This window comes from Eleutherodactylus coqui, chromosome 5 (genome assembly GCF_035609145.1).
Source record: "Eleutherodactylus coqui strain aEleCoq1 chromosome 5, aEleCoq1.hap1, whole genome shotgun sequence".
Taxonomy (NCBI): Eukaryota; Metazoa; Chordata; class Amphibia; order Anura; family Eleutherodactylidae; genus Eleutherodactylus; species Eleutherodactylus coqui.
In genome coordinates, this window is record NC_089841.1 from 213,446,677 (window position 1) to 213,472,532 (window position 25,856).

General features: G+C 42.0%; 2 protein-coding genes across 2 annotated transcripts in view; one reads left to right on the top strand and one right to left on the bottom strand.

The window, feature by feature from the left end:
* Positions 1-7,470, top strand: part of ALDH1A1 (aldehyde dehydrogenase 1 family member A1) — a 50,616-nt gene extending 43,146 nt beyond the window's left edge. Inside the window, exons 12-13 of the mRNA XM_066604170.1 lie at positions 2,644-2,718; positions 7,009-7,470. Of these exons, the coding sequence (XP_066460267.1) occupies positions 2,644-2,718; positions 7,009-7,081 (148 nt within the window). The 3' untranslated portion in view covers positions 7,082-7,470. The remainder of the gene's footprint in view (positions 1-2,643; positions 2,719-7,008) is intronic.
* Positions 7,471-9,706: 2,236 nt separating this feature from the next.
* TMC1 (transmembrane channel like 1) overlaps positions 9,707-25,856 on the bottom strand; it is a 65,108-nt gene continuing 48,958 nt past the window's right edge. The window contains exons 17-21 of the mRNA XM_066605007.1: positions 24,009-24,248; positions 19,182-19,307; positions 13,617-13,695; positions 13,478-13,550; positions 9,707-10,079 (exon numbers count right to left, since the gene is read on the bottom strand). Of these exons, the coding sequence (XP_066461104.1) occupies positions 9,958-10,079; positions 13,478-13,550; positions 13,617-13,695; positions 19,182-19,307; positions 24,009-24,248 (640 nt within the window). The 3' untranslated portion in view covers positions 9,707-9,957. The remainder of the gene's footprint in view (positions 10,080-13,477; positions 13,551-13,616; positions 13,696-19,181; positions 19,308-24,008; positions 24,249-25,856) is intronic.

Below are 25,856 nucleotides of genomic sequence, written 5' to 3' on the forward strand. Positions count from 1 at the left end.
CAGATATTACCCACTGGCTCTAAAAAAAAAACAGTTTTCATATGAATGTATAATTTTGTATCTGTGTTTTCACATAGAATTATGTTCTCACTGTTCTAAAACATCTCCATTTTTGTCACTTCTAGAGCCTGAAATTGTAAAAGTAAAATCTTCCTCTATTCAGTAGTTTTACCTTCAGTTGAGTGGCGAATGACTGTTGGGCAATGGAAATACTAGATCCATCAACAAGTAGACTTTTCATGCGCTTCTATTAGGAAGGATCATGTACTAGTTTACGCTCTCCTGTTTCTAAAACACACTCTTTGATCTCCATTCCAAATCTGTATCAAACGGGGAATGACAATTCAGAAAGGAAATGCTATTAAAATATCTGTTTTAGTAAATGAGTTTCATGTTCAAGCAGAAGAGAAAAATATGCTCAACAACATGGACAAAGTTTTTCACTTCTTGACAGTTCATGGCTTTGATATGGTGCATTGTGGCAGAACTTCAGAGAAGAGGATGTTTAATGGAGGTTTTGAAAGTTGGCAATATCAGATATCTGGCTAGCGTATTCCTAGATATTTTCATAGACTAACTCAGTGGATGAAATTAAACTGTAAAGTGTGGAATATCATGGGGGTTGCAATGAACCGCTTGTGGAATATAGCTCATTGATATTGATAGGGGTTGATATTAATCACTGGTGGAATATACAACGATGCTACATGTAAACAATTGGCCCTTAACCCTTTCCAATCCACTGTCTGACCTCTGAAGATATTATGATTTAAGGCTGTACAGCTCCGTTGTTGGAAGACGTCCATCGGGATTCTCTTACTGTATATTGCCAGCCTCTCTGCTGGCGGAGACTATCCAACGGGTCACCTCATGCAGTACTGGCTTTAGCCAGCAGATAGGGCCATTGTATAATGGCAGAAAAAAAAGAGTTAGGCCCCTAGGAAAACCAGGATACAAATTGGATTGGAAAAGGTTAAATGAGTTCTGCAGTTTGGACAATCATAAATTGTTAGAAGGATTGACAATAAGGAGATCACATAGTGACCTCCTGCTGGGACTCCCAGCCATCTGTTTAATGACACTACCAACTAACTAAATAGCTTTTTACTTATACTATTTGCACAGTTGGACATCAACACTCATTTAGTATTAACTACTATGAGTTTGTTTGGATCATGCAGGTATTTAAGAGATTTAAAGGGATTCTCTGCTTGGAGTGTTAGAATGGTCACTAGACAATACGTAGATCAAAAAACCCTTCCTGGACCGTAAGCAATCAACTGCAATCTGAGGGAATACCTGACAATAAGTGTACTATTACCTAGCAGTGCCACCACAGGAGAAAATTAGGCGTTATACAGTTTTCATTCAATTCTATGGGTTATCTATATAATACAGGACAGGACAGGTCCTCCAAAAGAGCCACTCTTTGTTACGGATATCCAATCTGGCCAAGAAGTGAGGATCCTAAATAGAGGTCTCTCTATTACGTAACTCAGAATTCCCTAATAGTGTATAAGAAAATAAACAAGGAATGCTACTATAGGGATTTGTGTATATGACATATGCCATATATTTGTACAAGACAAACAGTATGTGGTATACAACTGTCTTTTTATCCAAAGACCCTGAGAAATCAGCTGATGTCACCAAGGACACTACTATGCTGATTTCTCTGCTGTGCTGCTGCAAGAAAACCAGTGCATTGTAGGGTGCCCGTTAAAATTAATGTGTACCAGAATACTTTCACAATGTAGATGAGGCCAAGGGTCAGGGCAAGCAACAGTCAAATAATGAGCCAAGGTCAGGATTAGTGAAATCAGGAAAGCTGGGAAATTCAGACACAAATCAAATACGAGAAGATCAGACAGAAGCAAGCTTGCACCTTCACACAGTTATGGAGACTGATTACTGAGGCTCCTGCTGATGGGTGGAGTACCTCTAAATAGCTTAGTAGTTGTTAAGATTGGTTGGGGACTGGAAAGCTGGGTGCACAATCTGGCCTTTTAAGAGGCAGGCCAGGTGCACACATGCATCCTATGAGGACCTGGAAACTGACAGGAGATGTGGGGTCTGCCAAGAGGGACATGGTACTGGCCACACCCAATGTGCGGTGCCCTATTATTTTAGTCATATTATGCATTTTCAGAGGCTTTTCTAATAGTACTGCAGTCCTGCTAATAATGACTTCAACATTTACAATAGTTGAATGCCTAGGTGCTGTTGTATGTTAGAGTGGCAAAAGGTAAAGGTAATGATTATCTGTAGTGTCGATCAAATGTTTGAAAAGTTCAGTCGGTTTGCCAAACTTCGACAAAAAGTTTGGTTAGGTCTAGAGATGAGCGAGTATACTCGCTAAAGGCAATTGCTCGAGCAAGCATTGCCTTTAGCGAGTACCTGCCCGCTCGAGACTGAAGGTTCGGGTGCCGACGCGGGGGAGTGGTGAGTAGCGGTTGTCAGCAGGAGGGAGCGGGGGGGGGGGGGGGGGAGAGAGGGAGAGAGAGAGTTTGACTGTTTAGGTTCGCTCAAGACTAATGACCTTGCATTGTGTAGTAGCAAAACTATTATAGATAAAAATGAGGTTGACTAACTCTAACTACAGAAATGCTATATATAATGGGTGCGTGTGTTTATATTTTGCAGGATAAATTGCTACAGTGCCATGTCCCCTCAGTGCACATTTGGAGGGTTTAAGATGTCTGGAAATGGACGTGAAATGTAAGTTATTACAAATAGATTGTAGCACTTTCTAGCCTAAGAGTAATAATGATACAAACTCTATTGTGGGTCATGTAGCATTTCACAATGCTCACCAACAAGCATTATGATCATTGTGCCAAAGGCCACTTATCCTTGTCTATGTTAGAGAACCCAGCAATGACTTATGCTATATTTCACAGTTGTATGTAAGCTCTTAGGTATTAAATGGTTCGTAAGTAGAGATGAGCGAACGTCCTCTTTTAGGACAATTACTCAATAGAGCATCGCTTTTTTCGAGTAACTGCCTAATTGGGCGAAAAGATTCGGGGGGTGAGCAGGGGGGGGGAGAGAGCTCACCCCTGTTCCTCCCTGCTAACCCCCGTTCCCTGACGGCCCCCGAATCTTTTCGCCTGAGTAGGCAGTTACTCAAAAAAAGCGATGCTCATTCGAGTAATTGCCCTAAACGAGCACGTTCGCTCATCTCTAGTAGTAAGATGTTTAACTATGTTATTTGTTTGTATCTGAATATAATTTGAGAGTTCCGTATAGTTTGCATGGCCATATAATGTACAAAAGTTCTGTAACTTTGCAAATAAATTACATTACTTACTTTTTACTAATCCGGCTTTCCAGCCTGTGTTATCATGTTCAGTTTATGTTGGCTGACACATTACCCTGAGCAGCTTAGCTACATCAGACGACAGAGTATCGGATGTAAAAATACACATCTCGGAATACAAATCAGCAGATCGAGTTTTGTAAAGACTATGAGACAGCATTGAATGCTGGGAGATGTTGGCTGTGAAGCCAGCAGACTTGTCAATACATCTCCATACATCATCTGCGTCTCTATGTTTTTACATAACTATCCCCCATAGATTTTACTATGGCGCTTCACATACTGCAGCCGAGCAGAACAACTTCATGTTCTTAGACCCTAGAAGAAATATGGAAAATATTACATTTTAGAAGCATTTCTACTAAGATAGAAGAATCAGCTGTAAATATAATTTAGTTTTGTAAAGTCTGTAAGTATTGGATCATCATTACTAGAGATGAGCGAGCGTACTCGGAAAAGCACTACTCGCTCGAATAATGTGCTTTATCCGAGTATCGCTGTGCTCGTCCCTGAAGATTCGGGTGCCGCTGCGGCTGACAGGTGAGTCGCGGCGGGGAGCAGGGGAGAGCGGGCGGGAGAGAGGGAGAGAGAGATCTTACCTCCGTTCCTCCCCGCTCTCCCCTGCAGCTCCCCGCTCCGTGCCGGCACCCGAATCTTCAGGGACGAGCACAGTGATACTCGGATAAAGCAAATTACCCGAGCGAGTAGTGCTTTTCCGAGTACGCTCGCTCATCTCTAATCATTACTGAAAACTCATTGACAACAAATATGGCCAGCAATTCACTTTCAATGGGGGTTGTCAGTCAGTTTTCTCAGACTTCTCAGTGTTCTAGAATGGCAAATGGACCTAGTTATGTAGTAATAGATACCCTGCAGCAGTATAGCCTCATTAGATTTCAGGTATGTGAGAAAACCATCATCTTGGGAGGCATGACAGCACAGGAAAACAATCCGGGCCTTCTAGTTAATACTATATGTTATACACTGTAAATGTGGAGTTGTGCTGCACTGCCATTCTTTAGGTCCATCTATTGCAATTATGCCTGTCATCTGGTGTTATTGTCTCATATGAAACAAAAAAAGGAAAGAGATACAATATGTAAAAAGCGCACACCCAAAATGAAAAAACGAAGCATAAAAACATTTAAAAATAAAAATCAACACCGCCCTCACAATATGGGGCAGGAAAGTCTGTGCGACCAATGATGGTATATCAAACAGTCAACAAAAATAAAGGCTAAGCTCTCATTTCTGGATCAACATATACCCCATACAATATATAAAGAGTATCTGTAATGTAATCAGCATATATGCCGTAAATAATACAAAATATTATATATTAGAAGATCAAGGGCAAACACATACGTAAATAACAAACAAATCATTTAGTGACATAATATGACTAGAGATGAGCGAGCACCCAAATGCTCGGGTCCCCGTTATTCGAGTCGAGCTTTTCGTAAAATTTGAGAGCTCTATTCGTATACACAGAGGATTTCAGACCTTTAATTCAAGAGGCGAAATCTGCTGCGGCTCAGCATCCAAAATCCGTGTCAACTAGAGATGAGCCAGCATACTCGCCAACGGCAAATACGAGTATTGTCGTTTATGAGTACCTGCCCGCTCCTGAGAAAAGACTTGAGTGCTGGCAGGGGTAAGCGGTGATTTGCGGGAGTAAGCAGGAGGGAGCCGGGAAGGGGGGGGGGGAGATCTCCCGCCCTTCCCCCCGCTCTCCCCTGCCACTCCCCGCCGGCACCCGAATCTTTTCTCACGAGCGGGCAGGTGCTCGCTAAGGACAATACTCGCTTGAGTATTTGCCCTTAGTGAGTATGCTCGCTCATCTCTAGTGTCAGCATTTGCAGCAAAATCCACATTTTTTGGCAAAGATTTTTGGGGCTGATCTGTTGCAAATTTTCCACTGTGGAATATCCACAGCAAATCCACCATATTGGAATACACCCTTTGGGCGGATTCACATGGATGTATTTGCGTGCACAACATTTGTATGCGAATAAACATAGAATGGAACCCATTGATTTCAATGGGTTCACTCACATTACCTTTTTTGCACGGGAAAAAAAAACCGCAGCATGTTCTACTTTTGTGCACATTTGAGACCGAAGGTTCCCATAGAAGCACAATTGCACTGAACAAATAACACATATGGAGCTCATTAAGCTTAATAGCCATTTAAATCAGGGTGTGGTTGTGTCTTGTGCACAAAAACCTTGTCCTGTGGGTACAAATGTACAGTAGAATACACCAATGCGTAAACAAAAACGCAACAGCGTGAAGCCGCCCTTAGGGCTTCCACCCACTGGCGATTTTTTTTCCTTTGCGTTTTGCGTTTTTTCTCAAGAGCAATTAGTTTTGAATGTACTCCTGTCCACTGGCGTTTTTTTTTTCAGTCCGTTGCAATTTTTAACATAGGAACTGTCAGTTGCATATGTGTCCTTATTTTTCTCTTAATGCACCCATGAATGTCAACGGAAATTAACGGAAAAAGCCGCGAAAAACGCGCCGAAAACGCTGCGTTTTTCACGCACGAAAATCGCAAACGCCAGTGGGTGGGCGCCCTTAGGGTGGAAATCTACAGTGCAAATGTCCACACCCAGGAAACCATAGCCACCCAAATTACTAGCAAAATTGTGTAATTCGCAACCTCAGGTGGGGGTGGATTGGCCCCACTGTATCCTTCCACCCTGAACCTGTTTATAAATATGGCACCAGAGCTAACCCCAGTATAAAATATAACACCAGAACCGTGTTCACTACATAAATATAGTTTGAGAACCAAGCTCATAACATAAAGACATCACCAGAAACCGCGACAAAATTATATATATGTATTCTATAAGGCAATTTGTTTTAATGTGGAGGGCATAGATACAGCTGTTCAACTCTAGTATAATTCTAAATAATACAGTTACCATGTAATGTACCAAAATGCGGACTCTACAAAAGGATAGTGATGACAGTGCAGTTACCTCCAGTGATCACATGTCATGTCATCTCTTTTTGGAGTTTTGGGTTTCTTCTCCTTGGGCGCAGACCACCATTGAGACTTCCATCTACGACTTGCTTTTGTGTGCTCTCCTACCGTGCTGCTGCTAATCAAGTTTTCGGGGCCCCACATAGTAATAATGTGCCTGCTGTGATCCCACTTAGTAATAAGACCCCATATGCAACCTCCTTGGTAATAAGAATCCATATGCAACCCCACTTTATCATAAGCCCCTCTCTGTGGCCCACTTAGTATTAACCCGTTATTTAGCTGCACTTAGTAATAGGGCCACCACTTAGTAATAGGAGCTACTCTATGGCTCTAAATATTAATAGTGAACCCCTCTGTGGCTGCTGTCTCTTGTCCTGCTTGCATGTGACCTCACACCAAGGTCACAGCATGACGTTACCACTCTTGCCCCAACCTCAGTGCCAGTACTCAGAATAGAGTGAGTGCCTAGGGGCGGTGGGGGACATCATAGTGCAAGATCTCACGCAAGCCGGAAAGGAGCTGCAGCCACTGTGAGTGTGTCTGCTGTATTCCCTACAATCGACAGGAGTTTTAAGAGAGGGTCTAGGCGGTCTAAATATGCACAGGAGGTCCGGCCCATGAGGCTCCTACCTCCCTGCCCCTGCTTTTGTTATCTATTAACTGTGTTATGAATGTAAATATTATCTCTCCATAGGGGTGAATATGGCCTCCATCATTACACTGAAGTGAAAACAGTTACCATGAAGATCCCACAGAAGAACTCGTAAAGCTGTGAAGCATCTTTCCCTGCCAGTTTGCTGAAATGTTAAAAACTTCATTAATACGTTCCTATGAAATGACAACATAAGCCAGATCTTTCTGGTGTATTTGAACAAAAAATCTCCGACCATGTTTATCAGTAATCACTAGTTGTACTTCTTGTATGTTCTATGTAGGTTACTTTTACCTGGAAATGAATGTGGTGTTCTGTTCAATGGTACTATATGAATCCACATGGCATACTATAACGAGAATTGTCAATGTTGGAAATTGATGTACTTTTAGATATTAGTGGAAGATAGTTATATTTCCCAAGAATATATAAGAATTTGTTGTGTGTAACTGGCTACTCAACTACATTCTGGACACCAATAAAAGTAAAACTTTTGTCTCTTTGTATTGGTAGTTTGCTTACTTATTTCAGTGGTGTTTTTATTTTGTACTAGTGATATCAGATTGCTTGCTATGGGTAAGGCTGATTTCACATCTACGCTCAGGGTTCCGCTTTCCTGCTCCGTTCAGGGAGCAGGAAAGGGAATTCCCCATGGTTGAATTGCTCTGAACGGAACTGGGCAGACCCCATTGACCAAAATGGGGGCTGCCCACTTTCCGCTCACCTGCCCAGCCCTTGGGCACAAGAAAAAGTGCTGCATTCAGCGCATTTTCTAACAGTATTTTGAGCTGGATCTCTGATTGAATCTTCGACCGAAGGTTCGGAAGCAGATATTAAACCGGCCTAACATTTCTACTTATCTCTTCATCTGTTCCAAGGATGTAGTTAGGTAGAGCTGGTGTGCAGTGCCCAGGGTCGCAGGGGGTACCAGCAACATAATCTGCCTTGCCCAAGTTATAGGAACATATTTTATTTCAGCATTTACTTTTGTACTCTGTTCATGACCATTCTCTACAATTTCAAGTGAGTTTTATATACACCAATTAGAGATAACTAAAAAACCATCTGTTGAGTATTGTGTAGGACCCACTCATGCAACCAAAGACTGCTCTGACCCCTCAAGATATGGACTCTACAATACCTTTGAAAGTTGTATCTGGCACCAAGACATTAGCAACAGATCCTTTAGAACCTGTAAGTTCTGAGATGGAGCCTCCATGGATCCGACCTGTTTTGCCAGCACGTCCCACAGATGCTTAGTTGGACTGAAACCTAAATGAATTTGGAGGCTGAGTCAATACCGTGAACTTTCTGTTATGTTCCTTAAACCATTCCTAAAGAGTTTTTGCATTACTCCATGGTGCAGTACTGATGCTTACATGCTCATTTTAGATACTTTTGGAAGTAAACGGAGGTTAGCATGGACATTCTGACTGGTCTGTGGCTACAAAGCCCCAGACACAACAAGCTGTGATGCACGGTATGTTCTGACACCTTTCTATTATAGCCAGCACAAATTGTTTTTGGCAGTTTGTGCTACAGTAGCTTTTCTGTGTGATGGGATCGCACAGGCTAGCCTTCACTCCCAAGCACATCAATAAGCATTAAGAGCCTATGACCATGTCATTGCTTCAATGGCTGTCTTTCCTTGGACCACTTTTGGTCCTAACCGCTGCATATTGGGAACATTCCCACAAGAGCTTCTGTTTTTGAGATTAGTCATCTATCCAAAATAATTTGACCCTTGTAAATGTCGCTCAGATCCTCATACTTGACAATTTTTCATGCTTTCAGTCTGAAGAACTCAATGTTCACTTGCTGTCTAATATCAGGTATGTAGACTGCAGGTATGAGGCTCTAAAGACAATCTCACAGTGTATATTTGGATTAAACTGTAGCCACACCAAGAAATGTCAGACCACGTCAACTCAACTGAGGAGGCATGTAGAAAAGAATCCAGGTGAGGTTTATTTCACGGTGAAATTCACACCATCAGCAGGTGAAAAGATAATTTATTAGTCAGAGCTAAATAGGATTTGGCAGAAGGTGAGGTAAACAGGAACTACAATACTGCAAGGGACAGGTAAAATTGATCCCATAATTAAGTCACTGTGTCTCGGATGCATAAGAGGGTCTCCACTGAGAGGTGATAGTCTCTGGGTCAGGTTTTCATCTTCAGGTCCGATTCATATTTCCTTTTTTATGTCTGTGGGTCAATTCCCACCTAATCCATTTTAAAGGGAATACAGTAATCAATAAGACCCCCAGATCAGGGATATATCCTCCCAATATTTCTACCATCAAAATATAAATATATGGTTTTGTACTAGACCTCCCTGTGAGCACATACTGACTGCTCAGTCATCTAGGATACCACTGGTTGGTCTTGTTGTTATGTTACTGTGTGTTTTGTCCAGCCCTATGTTTTAACGATAACCAATAAAATTCAAGATTTCAGTTTATTAACGTCTTTTCTGTGAAGGGCTAGAATATAAATAAAGACTGTTTCTGCCTAGGTGATTAAAAAGAGACATTGGCCCAACTGTAGAAGAAAAGATGGATTCCTTAAAATATATATAATCCTTATACCTCAAGGACAACTGTCAGAAGCAATGTACTCTGTACCAGCCATATTGTACAAATGACAGTCAGACACTGAGACTGACTAAATTGGGAATGATTTATTGAAGACTTACTGTACAATGGATTTATAAAGCCAAAAGATGGCAAACAATGGTCAACCCATCTCCAAACCGTGACAACAAGTGCTAACAAGTGCTAATCCCAGTGTTTAAACAGAGAACAACAAGTTGTGTTATCATTGCTTGTGATCCGTGAGCTTCTAAAGCCTTTTATAATTACAGATGTAGTTTTGGAATGCGGCAATATAAATACTATCTTTCAATATACATAAAAATGATTGTATGCAACGTCTGATATTATTCCATGTTGGATGTAATGACAACACATTTTGTTCGCCAAGTCTGGTCTTCAGGAAGGCACTGGTGGTCCCTTAGATGGAGGCGGTCTAGTTACAGCAATCCGAGGAGGAACTTCAAGATTCTTCCCTTTAGGGCCTGCTGCTGAGCCATCATTCTTATTGGGTTCACCTCCTGGAATAGGATATGATCATTCACAGTGGTGACTGTTCTTTTGCATTAATCACTTTTAAAAGTTTTAAAACTACATCCAATAGACCTGGTTGACATAGATAATGATGTATAGATGGTCCCCTACTTGTGAACAGGTTCCGTTCCAGGAAGCTGTTAACACTTTAAATGCTGCTGTCAGAACAGACAAAGCGTTAACCGTTCCGATGAGCAGCGCAGCTCATCGGAACTGCTGCCGCCAGGTGTCAGCTGTAACAACACCCATCACCCGATGTTCAGGGGTCCCGTACAGTGTCCCACAATAAGATCGCAGGATGCTATGTGGTTCCTAGGCACTCTGGAGCTTTTTGAAAGGCACCAGCGTTGCCTATGCAGAGCGCCTATCAAGCGCACGGCTTGATAGGCGCCCTGTATAGGCAGCCCTGGGGACTTTCAAAAGGCTGCCAAGCAACCGCACAGCATCCAGCAATCTGACCAGCATCTATCAAGCCTATCCGGTCCCTGCAAAGTATGATATAATGCCATAGCATTACATCCCAATGTACAGAACAGATTGTTCGCATCTTGCAAAGTTCGTAACTCAAATGTTCGCAAGTAGGGGACTAACTGTGTTATATTCTCAACATATAATTAAACATGCTTCTATTACTAAACATAGCGCTGTCTTGTCTGTGTATATAGTATTGTAGCATATTGTACCTGCAGTGCCTAGAATGTATGGGACTAGACCTACCTCTATCAGCTGGACCAGAGGCGTAACGTGAAGCTTCTGGGCCCAATGCAAAATCTGTAACAAGGCCCCCAATTATAATGCTCTACTCATAGTACTGGGCTCCCTATATGGAGAAGAGAGGCCTTATGGGCCCCTTAAGGCTCCTGGGCCCGGGTGCATCCCCTGCATCCCCCAGAGTTACACCCCTGAGCTGGAAGAGTCTGTCAGTCTATGTCGTCAAAGAGACTAGACTAGGCTAGGACTAAATGAGCCATAAGATGCTCAGCACAAGTATGTAAGATGACAAGTCCCACCTTGTGATTTTTTTTCTAGCAACTTTCTTTTTCTTCCTAATGTGCTTAATGGAGTCACTGTAATAGCTGCGTTCAAACTATGTTTACCAACTCAGTGGCAGAAGTACATTTTCTATTTATAAAATAGGTAATTATGCCAAGTACAAGATGGGCAGAAGGAAAAAAAACACATACCATGTTTTTTGGACTATTAGATGCATCTGATCACAGGATGCAGCCCCATTTAGACAACAGAACATAGAATAAAAATATGCCATAGTCATTAAAACTTTCTTGCTGGTCCAAGGAATGGGTTAAAGCAACCTTCTGGTAGGAAGATTTATTTGTTTTAAATATATTATTGCGCAAAATAGATATTTTTTGGTGGCGATACATATCGTAATTACCTATTAGGGCTCAGTCAGACGAGCATTTTTTTGCGCACCTATGTGCAAAATGTGCGGATGTGCAACATGCGCCTGACCAAAGCTCTATGCGCATTGCTTCCAATGGGGCCGGTGCTACTGCAGCCCCATTGAAAGCAATGGGATGCAGGCAACCCCCGCAGTGATTTTTGAGGCCTTGTGAAGATGAACGTTTATTATTTTTGCTATACTCTGATGGATCGAAAACACTTTGTAACCTATCTATTGTTGTGATCTTATTCCTATTGCTTTAAATACTCTTCTTCAAATGATACCTCTGCTTGTCTGCTGCCATGCTAATAGACACTGACTGGCGCAATCAATACTTATTAAATTATACTCTAATTACATTTTATTTAGTCAGAATGTGTCTAAAGGGCGAGTAAGGATTGTTATTGGTTCTTTGTAATGCACTCTGAGAGGGAGGCTGGTGCTGGTAAGTTGTGGGACCCGTGCGCTATGGGTGGAGCTAAACAAGCTCAATGCATGCTGGACGTTATAGGACCCGTGAGCTGTGGGCGGAGCTACAGCGCTGACCAATAAACAAGCTCAATGCATGCTGGAAGTTGTAGGTAACAGTCTGCTGCTGTGTTTACTGCAGAAACGATGCATGTAAACAGTGTCAGATCGGTGGCTGTGTGGGCCGAAGAAAAGCATCAAGAGCAGCCGATAAAATGTATAAGGTTGGTTGACACCACTTAGCCATATCTCCTAGATTTCAGAACTTTCAGAACTTCCATTTTGGCACTGAAAACCCCTGTAATAATGTGATATTTTAATCACTTGTTCTTTTACTGATGCAGGGATACCACTGCTTAATTTTTGTAAATATCTTTTGATTTTCTAATGTGACAACAGGGAAAATAATAATTAAAAAACTTTATTTTACATTTTTTTTACATTTTTCTTTAGTCTCCACAGGGAACTTGAACTTGCGATCATCTGATCACTTATACAGTGTAATGCAGTACCATAGTACTGCATTACAATGTACTATACTAGTATACAGAACGCTACTAGCTGCCATGACACCTAGACGGCTCCCGGCGATCTTATTTTGGGGGGGTTTGGAGGGCGTTCAGGACCCCCAAATGCTGATTGGGGCATTTGAATCCCACTATTAGAATTTACAACGGCATTTAAAGAGTTGACAGCGCTGACTACAACTGTTTCAGGCGGGTGTTAGCTGTCAAAGATGGTTGTGATTCTGCTACATACACGGACACCCAATGTGTGCCACACATATATGCCGCACACCATACGTGTGTGGAGCTTCTGTAATGTATGTTTATCGCCAGTTGCTTTCAATCAGAAATCCAACCTTATCTACAATCTGGTGTCTTATTTACCTTCCCAGGCTCTAGTGATATGTGCACAGCATATACAGCTTCTCTTCCTACCCTGCTGTGAACATGCAGGTTATTGTCAGGTAGTGAGGGAAAGAACTGTAGAGTCCTATATCACCGCACAGTACCTTCCAAGACAGAGAGCTGAACACAATGTGCTGACCTACACTGATCATATAGGTCAGTGCCACGTACGGGAAGAGCCAACTATCTAGCTATGAACAGCCTACAGTTCTCTCAATGATCAGGCAGAGTGCTTAATCAGGTGTCTGTTGCTGCGGGATCCACTGACTGCAGAATATAAGATGCGGGGACTTTTTAGCAAGATGTTGCTACAAAGTTCATCTCATAGCCCAAAAAATATAGTAATCCATATTGTACTTGCATCGTACGATAAAAATCTAGCCCAAATAATCTTCTGTTGTGTAACATGATTGCACATAAAAGAAGGTCACATTTCCAAGTCTGGGCTCCAGGACTCACCACTGATGTCCACAATAGAGGGTTCAGACCCCATTGTCTTCACAAAGAGATTTCTGGCACTTGAACTTTTCGCATGCACAGTATGTTTGACATATTATAATATTATTTTATCAGATTTCCCCATTAACGTCTGAAGACTTACCAGGAGGATCGTTTTTGGCTTCTGCTGCTTTCTCTGCTGCTTTTTTACTTCTCTTCTTGCTTTCCTCAGCTTGCTATAAGATGAAATTACCATGAAGTAGTCAGCATAAAATAATACAATGATGCATGTTTCTACTTACGCTTTGCAGTTTCTTCTTAAGTTCCAGAATTGTTGCTTGATGTCCTTTTGATGTAGCATTAAGGTAATATATACTCATGCTAGACAGGAGATAAATGAAAGTCATAAAATAACAAGTTAACAAACCTGCTAATATTTGATATCATACTCAAAAAAGAAACAAATAATATTAAAAAGGGCCACTCCAGCAAAGACACATTTTTTCTATCCTTGTCCGCCTCCGCTGTCACACTCTGGAGGTCTACTCTGCATATTGCAGCCTCTTCCCTGCACTGTTGCTCCCCGTCTGATACTTATCAGCCACCATCTTGATGCTAACCTTTTTCTTTCACTTTCATACCAATCTCATGATGCATCAGCATAGCATTAGCTAGAGGCTATGACGTTTCCACCTATATTCACTTAAATAATCTACAGACCATAAATATGCAGTTAGGAGGATGATCCATGATCTCCTCTATTATAACTGTGTGACAGGAGCAGAGTGATCATGAATAGAGATGAGCGAGCGTACTTGTTTCGAGTAATTACTCGATCGAGCACCGCAATTTTCGAGCACTTTCGTACTCGGGTGAAAAGATTCGGGGGGCGCCAGGGGGCAGGGGAGGCGTGGCGGAGCGGGGGGTAGCAGCGGGGAACAGGGGGGAGCCCTCTCTCTCTCCCTCTCCCCCTCACTCCCCACTGCAACCTCCCACTCACCCACGGCGCCCCCCGAACCTTTTCGCCCGAGTACGGAAGTACTCGAAAATCGCGGTGCTTGGGCGAAAAAGGGGCGTGGCTGAGTAGGCTCGCTCATCTCTAATCTTGAACAGTAGCTGTGATAGTAGTGTCTGTGTCCCACTCTAGACAGTTTCTGTGGCACATTCCATGTAATAGCATCACACAAACTGAGAAACTGACTAGAAAATGAACCTATAGCCCCAAGTAGATCTGAGCTGGTTAGGATTGAGATCACATGACCATCTGAGGACATAGAATCCAGGAGTTTAAGATAGAAAGGAATAACCAACCAAGGTAACACTAGGTACCTTATATACTAGGAGATAGTTACATAAGGAGAAAGGAGTGCAAATGCTACTCATTGATCCTAAGATCATTTAATGAATGATCACTATCCAAGGCTTATTATTAACCCTTTCCAATCCAATTTTGGATTCAGAGTTTTCTAAAAGGATTTCTCTTTTTGCTGTTATACAAGGGTGCCATCTGCTGGCTAAAGCCAGTGTGTGTGCGCCAGAGAGGCTCCGACAGCGGAGTGGCTGGCAACAGGCGGTAAGAATACCCTGTCGGACGTCTTCTAACATTGGAGCTGTACAAGTTTCAATCAGAATGTAGGAAGACGTCAGACAGTGGATTTGAAAGGGTTAATAGCTGTAGGCAGAGAAGACATGAGACATTTGGTCCAACAAAGACTCATTACATTTAAGATTATGACATTGGGCTATCCAAGCAGTTTCGGGATTGCTTTCATCAAGACCAGAATTGCTGACCTTTTTTTTTAATGTTTCCTTTATTTGGGGGGAAGAGGGACTTAATGGGGGGAAGAGGGACTTACAGGGGTATTCCAGAGACTGGGCAAAAGTTTTAAAATTTCCTAAAGGTTTGCACTTTTTGCAATTATTCTAAACGTCCATCTAAATCATTAAACGTCAACTCCAGCACCTTTTTTTCTGACCTGCGCCACTGCTGCTTTCCAGCCAGCTTCACATTTTTACATTATTTTTCAAAATGGCCACCAGGAGTGCAATAACTACATTTCCCACAATGCCCCATTGCCAGTACTGATAAGTGTGCATTCACAACTGTACGAACTGTCTTCATTACAGAATTTGAAGACATTGAGCGTACCTGACCAGTAAAACAGAGGAGCATACAGGTCATAACCACTGGATAACAATGAAGAACTAAGCGGGCAAGGAGACCCCGGGTAAAGCCATATTTCTGCCGCTTTGTAAAATAAGTTATAACATTACATTGTAAATTGCATGCTATCGCCTCATGCAGCATATAAAACTTTCACTTTGAATCGCCTGAATGCCCCTATAACTAAAAATGATGGACTGAAGAAAATTCTGTACCAAGATCCCCCAACTACCATGCACCATTTATAGTACTATTGTTGTCTTTGGGCTCTTTTACGCTCTACAGCTAGATGTAGCTGTAATTCCCCCATAGCTACTCTCATGTGTTAGCTAGATTACATGCTTACATTTTGTATTTGGCCTCTGAATATCTATCTACCCTAGGGAAAGATGGGCATATAGATTACCAGGTGCCAAATGAATATTTGTTACTCCAAACGTTCATTAGTTCCGTACCCTGGCAACAGGGTCGGCAAACTGGGTAATTGTCCAGGGCTCTCATCCCCAATGGGGGCCCCAGGCAATCTGAGGCACTGGCCTTGCAACGTGTGCAAGTGCACAGCAGACAGGTCTTTGCAACCTCCCAGCATAAAGTGGGTGCCACTTAGCTGCCCTGCTAAGTAGTTTGTAGACCGCCGCCTGTTCCTATTACTGGACAAGGGTCCTGGCCACACACTTGGCAGACAGGAGCAGATGAAGTAAGGGATCATCGGGAAGCTCCACCTACAGGCTGTCCCTGCAAGAAACCTATGAGCCTGTACAAGTGAGGGGCTAAGTGGCCAACTGCAGAAGCTACAGTATATCTGCTTCTATTGATATTTGTATGTATATACCCACGTGTATGTGTATACATAGCATAACTATATGTGCCTGCATATGTGTATATATTTGTATGTGTATTTGTATATATCTGTACGTGTGTGTATATCTGTATGTATATATGTGTCTGCGTGTCTATGTCTATATTATGTATAGATACAGGATATAAGAAAGCCAAACACCCCTTTTAAAAAGTCATGTTTTTGTTATATTAAAAAACCCAACAAAGATGAATCATTTCAGATTTCCTCCTTTAATGTGACCCGTTATCTGTACAATTCCATTGGAAATCAAACTAAAGATCTTTATGGGTGAAAAAAGCTAAAATAATGAAGTGGTGGTGGTGGGCAATTAGTCAATAAAACCATCAAGCTTTTCACATTCCAAACCCTTTAACTGGACTAAATCTCTTCTCTGCATCCTAGAGGCGTCAAGTGGTCAAAAAGCTCTACACAAGGGGAAGAAGAGGTCACTACACCCAAGGAGCCTCCGAGAGCCTTTTATAGGCCAAGCAGGGAACCACTTTTTGGCACCCTGTCCACAGACATGTATACGCCGGCCGACGCTTTCCATAGCATAGCATTGTGATTCTCCGCTCACGGCGGGCAATTCTCATCATGCGATAGGGCTGACCGGCGGAGATTCGGCAGCGGCTCTCACGGCGGAGGTCTGCCACGGGACTTCGCAACGCCCATGGACAGCCATCCTTAGGGCCTCAGGTGACAAAATCGTTCATCTAATCACACCACAACTCTAATCATTTACATATCTGCCTGAGATGGAACCGCATGCCGAGACCTGCAGCAAAACAACAACTTCTAGGTGCTGTATTCTTTTGATAATGAGTGTATGTGCATATAATGTATGTAAAAATGTGAATGAAACATCAATATATCAATGAATATACTAATGAGCTCTTAAAATTAAAATTTTACTATTGCAATTAAAAATGCTAAATAATTGTAACAAAAGAATAATGCTTTTTTTATGCATAGACACTTACACATAGACATGTGGACCAAAAGGGTCTGTCTAGACAAGAAGTGAGCTAGTTTGGCTGCAGAATTTAAAGGGACCCTATCATCTTATTCACTTTTATTTAAAAACTCACTAGCTATCCAGCCTCCCTGATCAATCTAACTCTTAGAGACCCATTGAAAAAAATTAATATTTACCACCCCATATCATCACCCCAACGTTTCCGAGCAGGTCACCCAGGTACTCTTGGTTCATGGCTTTTGGCATGCTCCGCAGCTCCAGACAATTTTGCAATGCCAGAAATTATCGTGAGCTCTCAAATTCTAACCAAAATGGCACTATTTGCTGCTTAAATGAAGTAGTAACCCATTAATTTATTGCCCTGTTAAAGCAGTAAATAGCGCAGTTGTATCCAGAACACAGGGTCTCGTATCCTGAAACTGTCTGGAGCCGTGGACAGGCCAATAGTCGTGAACCAAAAGTGCTGGCTGACGTTATTGGAAAATCGGTTAAGATACAGGGTGGTATGTACAATAGTCCTTTTTAATGGAGCCCAATTACTTAAAGATTGGTTTGTGGGGGTGGGGTAGCTAGAGAGTTTGAAAATAAAAAGAATAGCTAAGTTCAGGTGATGGGGTCTCTTTATTGTCCTCTCTGTGCTCAATAACAAAGCTCCAGAATGAAAGGCATCTGGATGCCTCTATGATTAGGCAGAAACTTTAAACTGCAACACACTTGATCACGAGATGTGAATGGGTGTAAAAAATGCCTCAAAATGTGTGTGTCTATGTAAAATTTGCATTTATTCTCCAATTAATTAAATAAATAGGGCACATGAACATCATAAAGGGAGATCCCTTGCTCAAAACCCTCCTTCCCTCACAAGCCAAAGCAGAGTGCCACGTTGCAATTGCGGCTCACATTTAGGTGGACTGTCACTTCTCCTTTAACCCCTTTAGTGGCACGCCCGGAAAATCTCCAGGGCTTGCTGCACTGACCATGCAGTTAAACCCCAGAAGATTTCCGTGGACAGCTCTAGTGCTGAAATGTTGGCCAGGACACACAGTTATTGTGCCACTGTACAAGTTTGCCACTTCGAATTACCTCAGGAAAATCTCTAGGGCTTGCTGCGCTGGCATGGTAATTATAAACCTGCCACTGAAGGAGTTAATAGTACATCACCCATTTCAGGTGAAATGTCTGACTGGTTATGGTTCTTTTATTTAAAATCAACTGTTTACCGAGGGGTCCCAGCGGTTGTTTGCCCCAGACGACATATTCTGAAAGAGGTTGTGTTTGATGGCACAACTCTTTTAAGTTTTCAGTTCAACAAGTTGCTTTTTCCTCTCTTCTATACCCTTATCTTATGTTGTGGTATTTTGATATTACTCACTCACTATATAGTGGTACTGGTAGTGGTCATGGTGTGGTCCTATTATTGGTAATCATATATTGCATTTTGTTCAAAAATTGTATGGGCGTAATATTTAGTCCTGGCATTTGATAACTAGAAAAGAATATAAATTACATTTTTGCTAAACCCTATCAACACCCCTGGAGGTACTAGAGTTCATCTCTTTAACATTCTGCACACCACCACCTGAATTTCCTGAGTGAGACTGTGTTGTTTATGCAGTATTTCAGTATTTAGAGCCCCATTACTAACTTTGCCCAAGGCCACATTTTGTCTAAAACCAGCCGTCCCTGGCATGCTGTGTTGGTAACACCGGGCATAAAGTGCAACACCGGTTATTTTAACGCTTGCTACATCTGTACATCACTTTATTTGGTCAGTTGTTAGAGGTGCGAAGAAAAATTATACTAGTTATTAATCATATATTCTTATGTATTTATTAATCATAAATGCAATATTTCTTTTTATTCTACCCTCCCACGGTCTTACTTACACCATTAGCAAAATGAATGGTAGAATTAGTCCGGGGTTGGAAGCATAGCCAAATACTTTTGCAAACCATGCAGGGAAGTCGTGCTGTAAGGTCTCTTGTATAACTTCAAACATTCGCTGCTTTCCACTAATAAAAAAAGATTTAGAGTTAGCATTAACAAGCGTACTACATCCAGGTTCCATGTTTCTAGAGGGAACCTATCACATTGAAAGTGCAGTCCATTCTCTAGAGAGTTAGTTATAAAGCAGGAGGAGCTGAGCAGATTGATATATAGTTTTATGGGGAAAGATTCAGTATAACTTGTGTTTTATTACTTTATATCCCTGCTCATTCTGAGCTTAGAGGTCCAGTGGGCGGAGCTATCAGTGATTGACAGCTGAATTGAATAATCACTGATAGCTCCGCCCACTGGACCTCTAAGCTCAGAATGAGCAGGGATATAAAGTAATAAAACACAAGTTATACTGAATCTTTCCCCATAAAACAATATATCGATCTGCTCAGCTCCTCCGGCTCTATAACATGCAGTTTGGACAGCCTGTTCAAGCTGACAGGTTCCCTTTAAAGCAATTGCCAAAATATACCCTTTACTGATTTTATCAAGTAATAGATGATCCAGGTCAGTACCAGCAAATGATTTGGTATCAGTATAGCCCCATAAGTCATGGTGTATTTATTTAGACCCAAAGTCCATGGGCAGATTTGATTTGCAGAATCCGCACGGAAGATTCCCAGTTCAAGCCGCTCATAGAGAAGCATGGGGCGTCCACACCTCAATTAACACATGCGGATTTGTTTTCCGGATTCCACATGTCGAAAACAAATTGCAGCATGCTCGAATTTAGCGAGGATTCCATGTGGACGACTTCCCTTGAAGTCACTGGAGGCTGTCTCATCCGCAGGAAAAGCAGGAGATTTGAAACAAAATTTTTACTGCGCATGTCCGACGGCAACCTGTGCGGACCATCTGCAGTACAGAAAATGTGAGGTACATGCGGACCCTGCTGCCGGCAGGGTCGGATTTACCTACGGGCTTCCACATGCGAAATCTGTCCCGCCCGTGGACATGAGGCCTTATAGATTACACTTCCCATTGTACATTTTATATGTGTTTACTGATTTCATCCTAAATATTTTGGTTTTACATGACTTTTATGCTTGACCGCTATTGAAAAAGTATCAACATATCACACTGTGGATTGCATGACAGATTAGATACAAACTGAACCCAGGATATAGAAAAAATCCTCCAGTTCTGGGCAGCCCAATGTAAAAAAGACAGACAAACTGGAGCAAGTTCACAGAAGAGATACCAAGATGGTGAGCAGTCTGCAAATCATGTCCTATGAGGAACGGTTAAAGGATCTGGGAATGTTTAACTTGCAAAAGAGAAGGCTGAGAGGCGACTTAATAGCTGTCTGCAAATATCTGAAGGGCTGTCACAGTGCAGAGGGATCAGCCCTATTCTCATCTGTACAAGGAAAGACTAGAAGCAATGGGATGAAACTGAAAGGGAGGAGACACAGATTAGATATTAGAAAAACTTTTTGATAGTGAGGTTTAGATCATCCTAGGTTTGTCTAAGGGATTCCAGGTCTTCCTGTTGCAATAGGGACGCTAAAATGCATCCGTAATATGGCCATGTGAACCTGGCTTTAGATTGTAAACTCCAATGAGACAGACCATCTCTCCAATGATTTGAATATTACCAGTCTGGCCTCCTCTACTGATTGTTGGTGCCATATGAATAACTATAACATTTGGTAATGTTCTTTTTTCCTCTTAGTTAGTCTGAAATTTTACATAAACAGCACAGTGCCCTCTAGTGGCTTTGAGATTTATATACACTCATTGTCAAAAAAATTAAGCACCTAGAATGTCTTACAAGATAATTCATTCTTTAGTTCAGCCCTATGTTTGGCATATGCCCTGGGAAATCTCATGGAATATATGGCAAATGCCCACAAGTCTCTCTCCAGCCCACAAAAGCCAAAAAAAGTGCTCTTTTGGGATCAGCCAGGCTGGAATACTTCAGCATACCTCTTGTTTTGCAGTACAGAATAGTCTACCAGACTATATTATTCTATACAGAGGCATCTAGTTAATAATGTATATCTTGTGTGTGATGTATGCCATTGTAAGCCAGTTCAGTGGCAAAAAAAACGGAGCCTTTCATCTGACATATACAGTCCTGTGCAAAGGTTTTAGGCAGGTGGGAAAAATATGCTGTAAAGTTAGAACGATTTCAACAATAGAAGTGTTAATAATTTATTTTTGTTAATTAACAAAATACAAAGTGATTGAACAAAAGAGAAATCTAAATCAAATCAACACTTGAAGTGACTGTTCTTCCCTTTCAAAAAAGAATCAGTTCTTCTAGGTACACTTGCACACAGTCAGGGATTTTGTAGGATTATAGTCAGGTGTATGATTAACTAGTTATTAGTGATGAGTGAGTATACTCGCTAAGGCACTTTACTCGAGCGAGTAGTGCCTTAGCCGAGTATCTCCCCGCTCGCCTCTAAAGATTCGGGGGCCTGCGGGGGGCGGGGAGAGCGGGCGGCCCCCGAATCTTTAGAGACAAGCGGGGAGATACTCGGCTAAGGCACTACTCGCTCGAGTAAAGTGCCTTAGCGAGTATACTCGCTCATCTCTACTAGTTATACCAAAAAGTTGATAATGATGAAACACAGTTATTAACTAAAAACAGAAACAGCTGCGTAGGAGGCTTAAATTTAGGAACAAGCAAACACTGCTAAAAAAGGGGGGGTTATGGAAGGCACCATGGCAAGACTGAGCACAGCAACAAGACACAAGATAGTTATACAGCATCAACAAGATCTGTCCCAGGCAAAGATTTTAAAGCAGATTGGTATTTCAAGGTTAGTTGTTCAAGCTCTTTTGATGAAGCACAAAGAAACTGGCAAAACTGGCAAAATCGTAGTGGCAGTGGTTGGCCAAGGAAACTAACTGCAAAAGATGACAGACACATTATGCTTACTTCCTTTGGAAATCAGAAGACGTCCAGCAGAGCCATCAGCTCAGAATTGGCAGAAACCAGTGGGACCCAGGTACACCCATCTACTATTTGGGGAAGTCTGGCCAGAAGTGGTCTTCATGGAAGAATTGTGGCCAAAATGCCATACCTTCAATGTAGAAACAGGGAAAAGCGACTCAACTCTGAAAAGATAGTGACTGGGGTGCAGAAAAAATGGCTGCAGGTATTCTAAACTGATGAGTCAAAATTTGAAATATTTGGCTGTAACAGAAGGCAGTGTATTTGCGAATGGCTGGAGAGTAGTACAATAATGAGTGTCTGCAGGCAGCAGTGAAGCATGGTGGAGAGAGGTACAATAATGAATGTCTGCAGGCAGCAGTGAAGCATGGTGGAGAGAGGTACAATAATGAATGTCTGCAGGTAGCAGTGAAGCATGGTGGAGAGAGGTACAATAATGAGTGTCTGCAGGTAGCAGTGAAGCATGGTGGAGAGAGGTACAATAATGAGTGTCTGCAGGCAGCAGTGAAGCACTGTGGAGGTTCCTTGCAAGTTTGGGGCTGCATTTCAGCAAATAGAGTTGTGGATTTGGTCAAGATTCATGGTATCCTCAGTGCTGAGAAGTCCAGCAGATACTTATCCATTATGTAATACCATCAGGGAGGCGTCTGATTGGCTCCAAATTTATTCTGCAGCAGCAGCACAACCACCCCAAACATGTAGCCAATGCCATTAACAACTATCTTCAGGTAAAGAAGAAGAAGAAGTCCTGGAAGTAATGATATGGCTCCACAGAGCCCAGATCTCATCAACATCCAGTCTGTCTGGGATTACATGAAGATACAGATGGATTTGAGCAAGCTACAGCCACAGAAGATCTGTGCTTAGTTTTCTAAGACTTTTTGAACAACTTCCTGCCGAGTTATTTCAAAAACTGTGTGCAAGTGTACCTAGAAGAATTGATGCCGTATTGAAGATAAAGGTTGGTCACAGCAAATATTGATGTAATGTAGATTTCTTTTTTGTTCATTTACTTTGCATTTTGTTAATTGACAAAAATAAACTAGTAACACTTCTATTTCTGAAAGCATTCTTACTGTCACGCATTTTTTCTACACCTGCCTAAAGACTAGAGTTGAGCGAACATGTTCAACCGAGCTTGATGCTCGTTTGAGTATTATCATACTCGATGGTGCTTGTTACTTGAGCGAGAACAACTCCGTGTTTGACCCTTCCCCGTTTTGACCCCTCTCCGCTGTGACGTGCCAGCGTGCGCATGTCCACAGCAGTATGTGGCTGGCTGGGAGAGAGTAAATAGCAGCCGTTCAGTTCTGAATGACTATCTGCTTACTGTGAATGCAGGCGGGCGGTAAGAGAGCGCTCCCCGGCCACGCCACCTCCATGCTGACCGCACTCTGAGTGATGCCAGTGATACTCACTCCTGTGTAACAGCATAGGACGACCATCACTAGGATACATTGTCGGGCATCGTTTAACCGACAGTTCGTCCCGTGTAAATGGGGCTTTAAACTTTTGCATAGAACTGTACATCAGGAAATCCTCCCGACATATATTTCAAGGCTCAAATGTGATGTGAGCAGAACCATAGTGCCGTATAATCATGCACCTAATGTTCTCAGTATGTGCCAGACATTCATAAGGTAATGATTAGATCATACACATTAATCTACCAGGTCTACTGTCCTCATAAATTCTAGTGTTTGTGTCCCTAACGGCAAAGAAACCTGTTGATTGAAGATCAAGGATATAGTAGGTACAGAACATGTTGTTGCATATCAAAGTGTGAGATGAGAAGTTATGACGCCGATTACCTAAATGGCCCACAATCAAAAGATGGTGGGATGGAAACAATGGTATAGACGACTGGCAACATGGCTAGGAAGAGTATGAAGAGCAGCATGGCCATGTAGAAATTGTTGGATCTGGAAGCTTTAAACACTCTCGCATGAGGAACATTGCAGCACATCACTGCCCAGCACTGCAAGTACATGGACGTGTGAAGACGAAATACATTAATGGCTGGAAGGCAAGGAGCATAAAATGAGCCCATCCTAAAAGAAAATGAAAATATGAATTATGTATTGTGCATAAATTACATAGAGAATACACTTGTGACAGGGCAAACTTGGACTAGATAGTCTGAAAATACACCAGATAGTAACTTTGCTGGATGATAAATCTGGTGCACTTTTTAGAATGTTTTGTCTAGTTTTATACTACCTGTTAGTCGCCTAAGCTTACACCTTGTTTTGTGACAAAATTTGAAAATTTGGTGCAATTTTTGGCATGCAAAGTCTCATTTATACATTTATGCTCAGGGGTTGATTGGACTTGTATTACTGTTACGTCCTTTTTTCCATGCTCATGCACTGCCGACCAAAACACACACCATATTCTATAACCAGATAGAATTGCTGTAATAAGTAAAAAGTTATTAGTTCGTTCAGTGGCCAAGTCACTTAGTCCTGCAAGCCCACTTCAAGGGTCCTCATTGTCTCGCAGGTCCCTACTCTATTGAGACAACTAACCCCAGGAAACCTGCCTACAAGCAGGATGATCGTCCTGGTAAGGACGACCCCACACTGGAACCTTAGGACCTAACTTGCATAGAAAAGGTAAATGATTTACAACAGGACAGGACACAGTTCACACCAACCCACCAGGATTTGCATGCAAACCAGAACAGGACAGTTCACACCACTTGTCTGTCCAGCTGCACAGACATACAGAACCAATCGCTGTTCACACCAATGCACACTGAACAGGACAGTTCTCACCACATGTCCAGCCACCTGCACAGACAAAGAACATGTCGCTGTTCACATAACAGAACCAGATTCCACTCAGAATTCTCATGAATACAAATATCAAGCCATAGCTAGCCCAAGTGTCCTCACACCAATGGGAAAGAGTCAGACACCATACTGACATACAGGGAACAGTGACAGGCATCATCCATCTGACACATCAGATGTCTGAAGGCCGCACCTGTCAAAAGGAAGAGGAGAGGGGGTCTACATATGATGCAAACAGGGACTACAGGTGTGCAGACTGTCCTCGGGGAAGGTGAGAGACACTCTACAAACTAAATGCATAAAACCAAGCTCAGAGTGGGATTAACACAGAATGCATAAACATGATAAAATGACCAGCATTATCTGGCAAGAGAAGCTGCTATTTATGTGCAGCAGACTAGGGGATTGGTTGGCTGGAGAATACCACACCCGGCCAGCTGAATTAAATTATCGATCCCAGGCAGCACAACCTGACAATTACACAGGACCTTTTGTTTCTTGAGCAGAATATCTGCTGCAGCTTTTGCTGTGATTCCACAGAAAAAAAAATTGTTGAAAAAAATATGTCTGTAGTTTTGTAACATATTTTGTTGGATTGGATTGGATTCTCTGCTGATTTCCCCCCCCTCATTTGAAAATGTGAAATCCACAGTGAAAATTCACAGAATAAGTTGACATGCTGTGGACGTAAACTCCACAGCATGGAGTTTAATTTACTTTGCAGTTTTTTTCTGTATCTACATAGTAAACTTGTTTTTGATATCACATCTATATTGTAAGCTTGGTTCTGATATCATATTTATGAAATTATATGATTCTCGTACTATCATATTTGTCTTAGACGGCTGACAAAACCATTGGTGA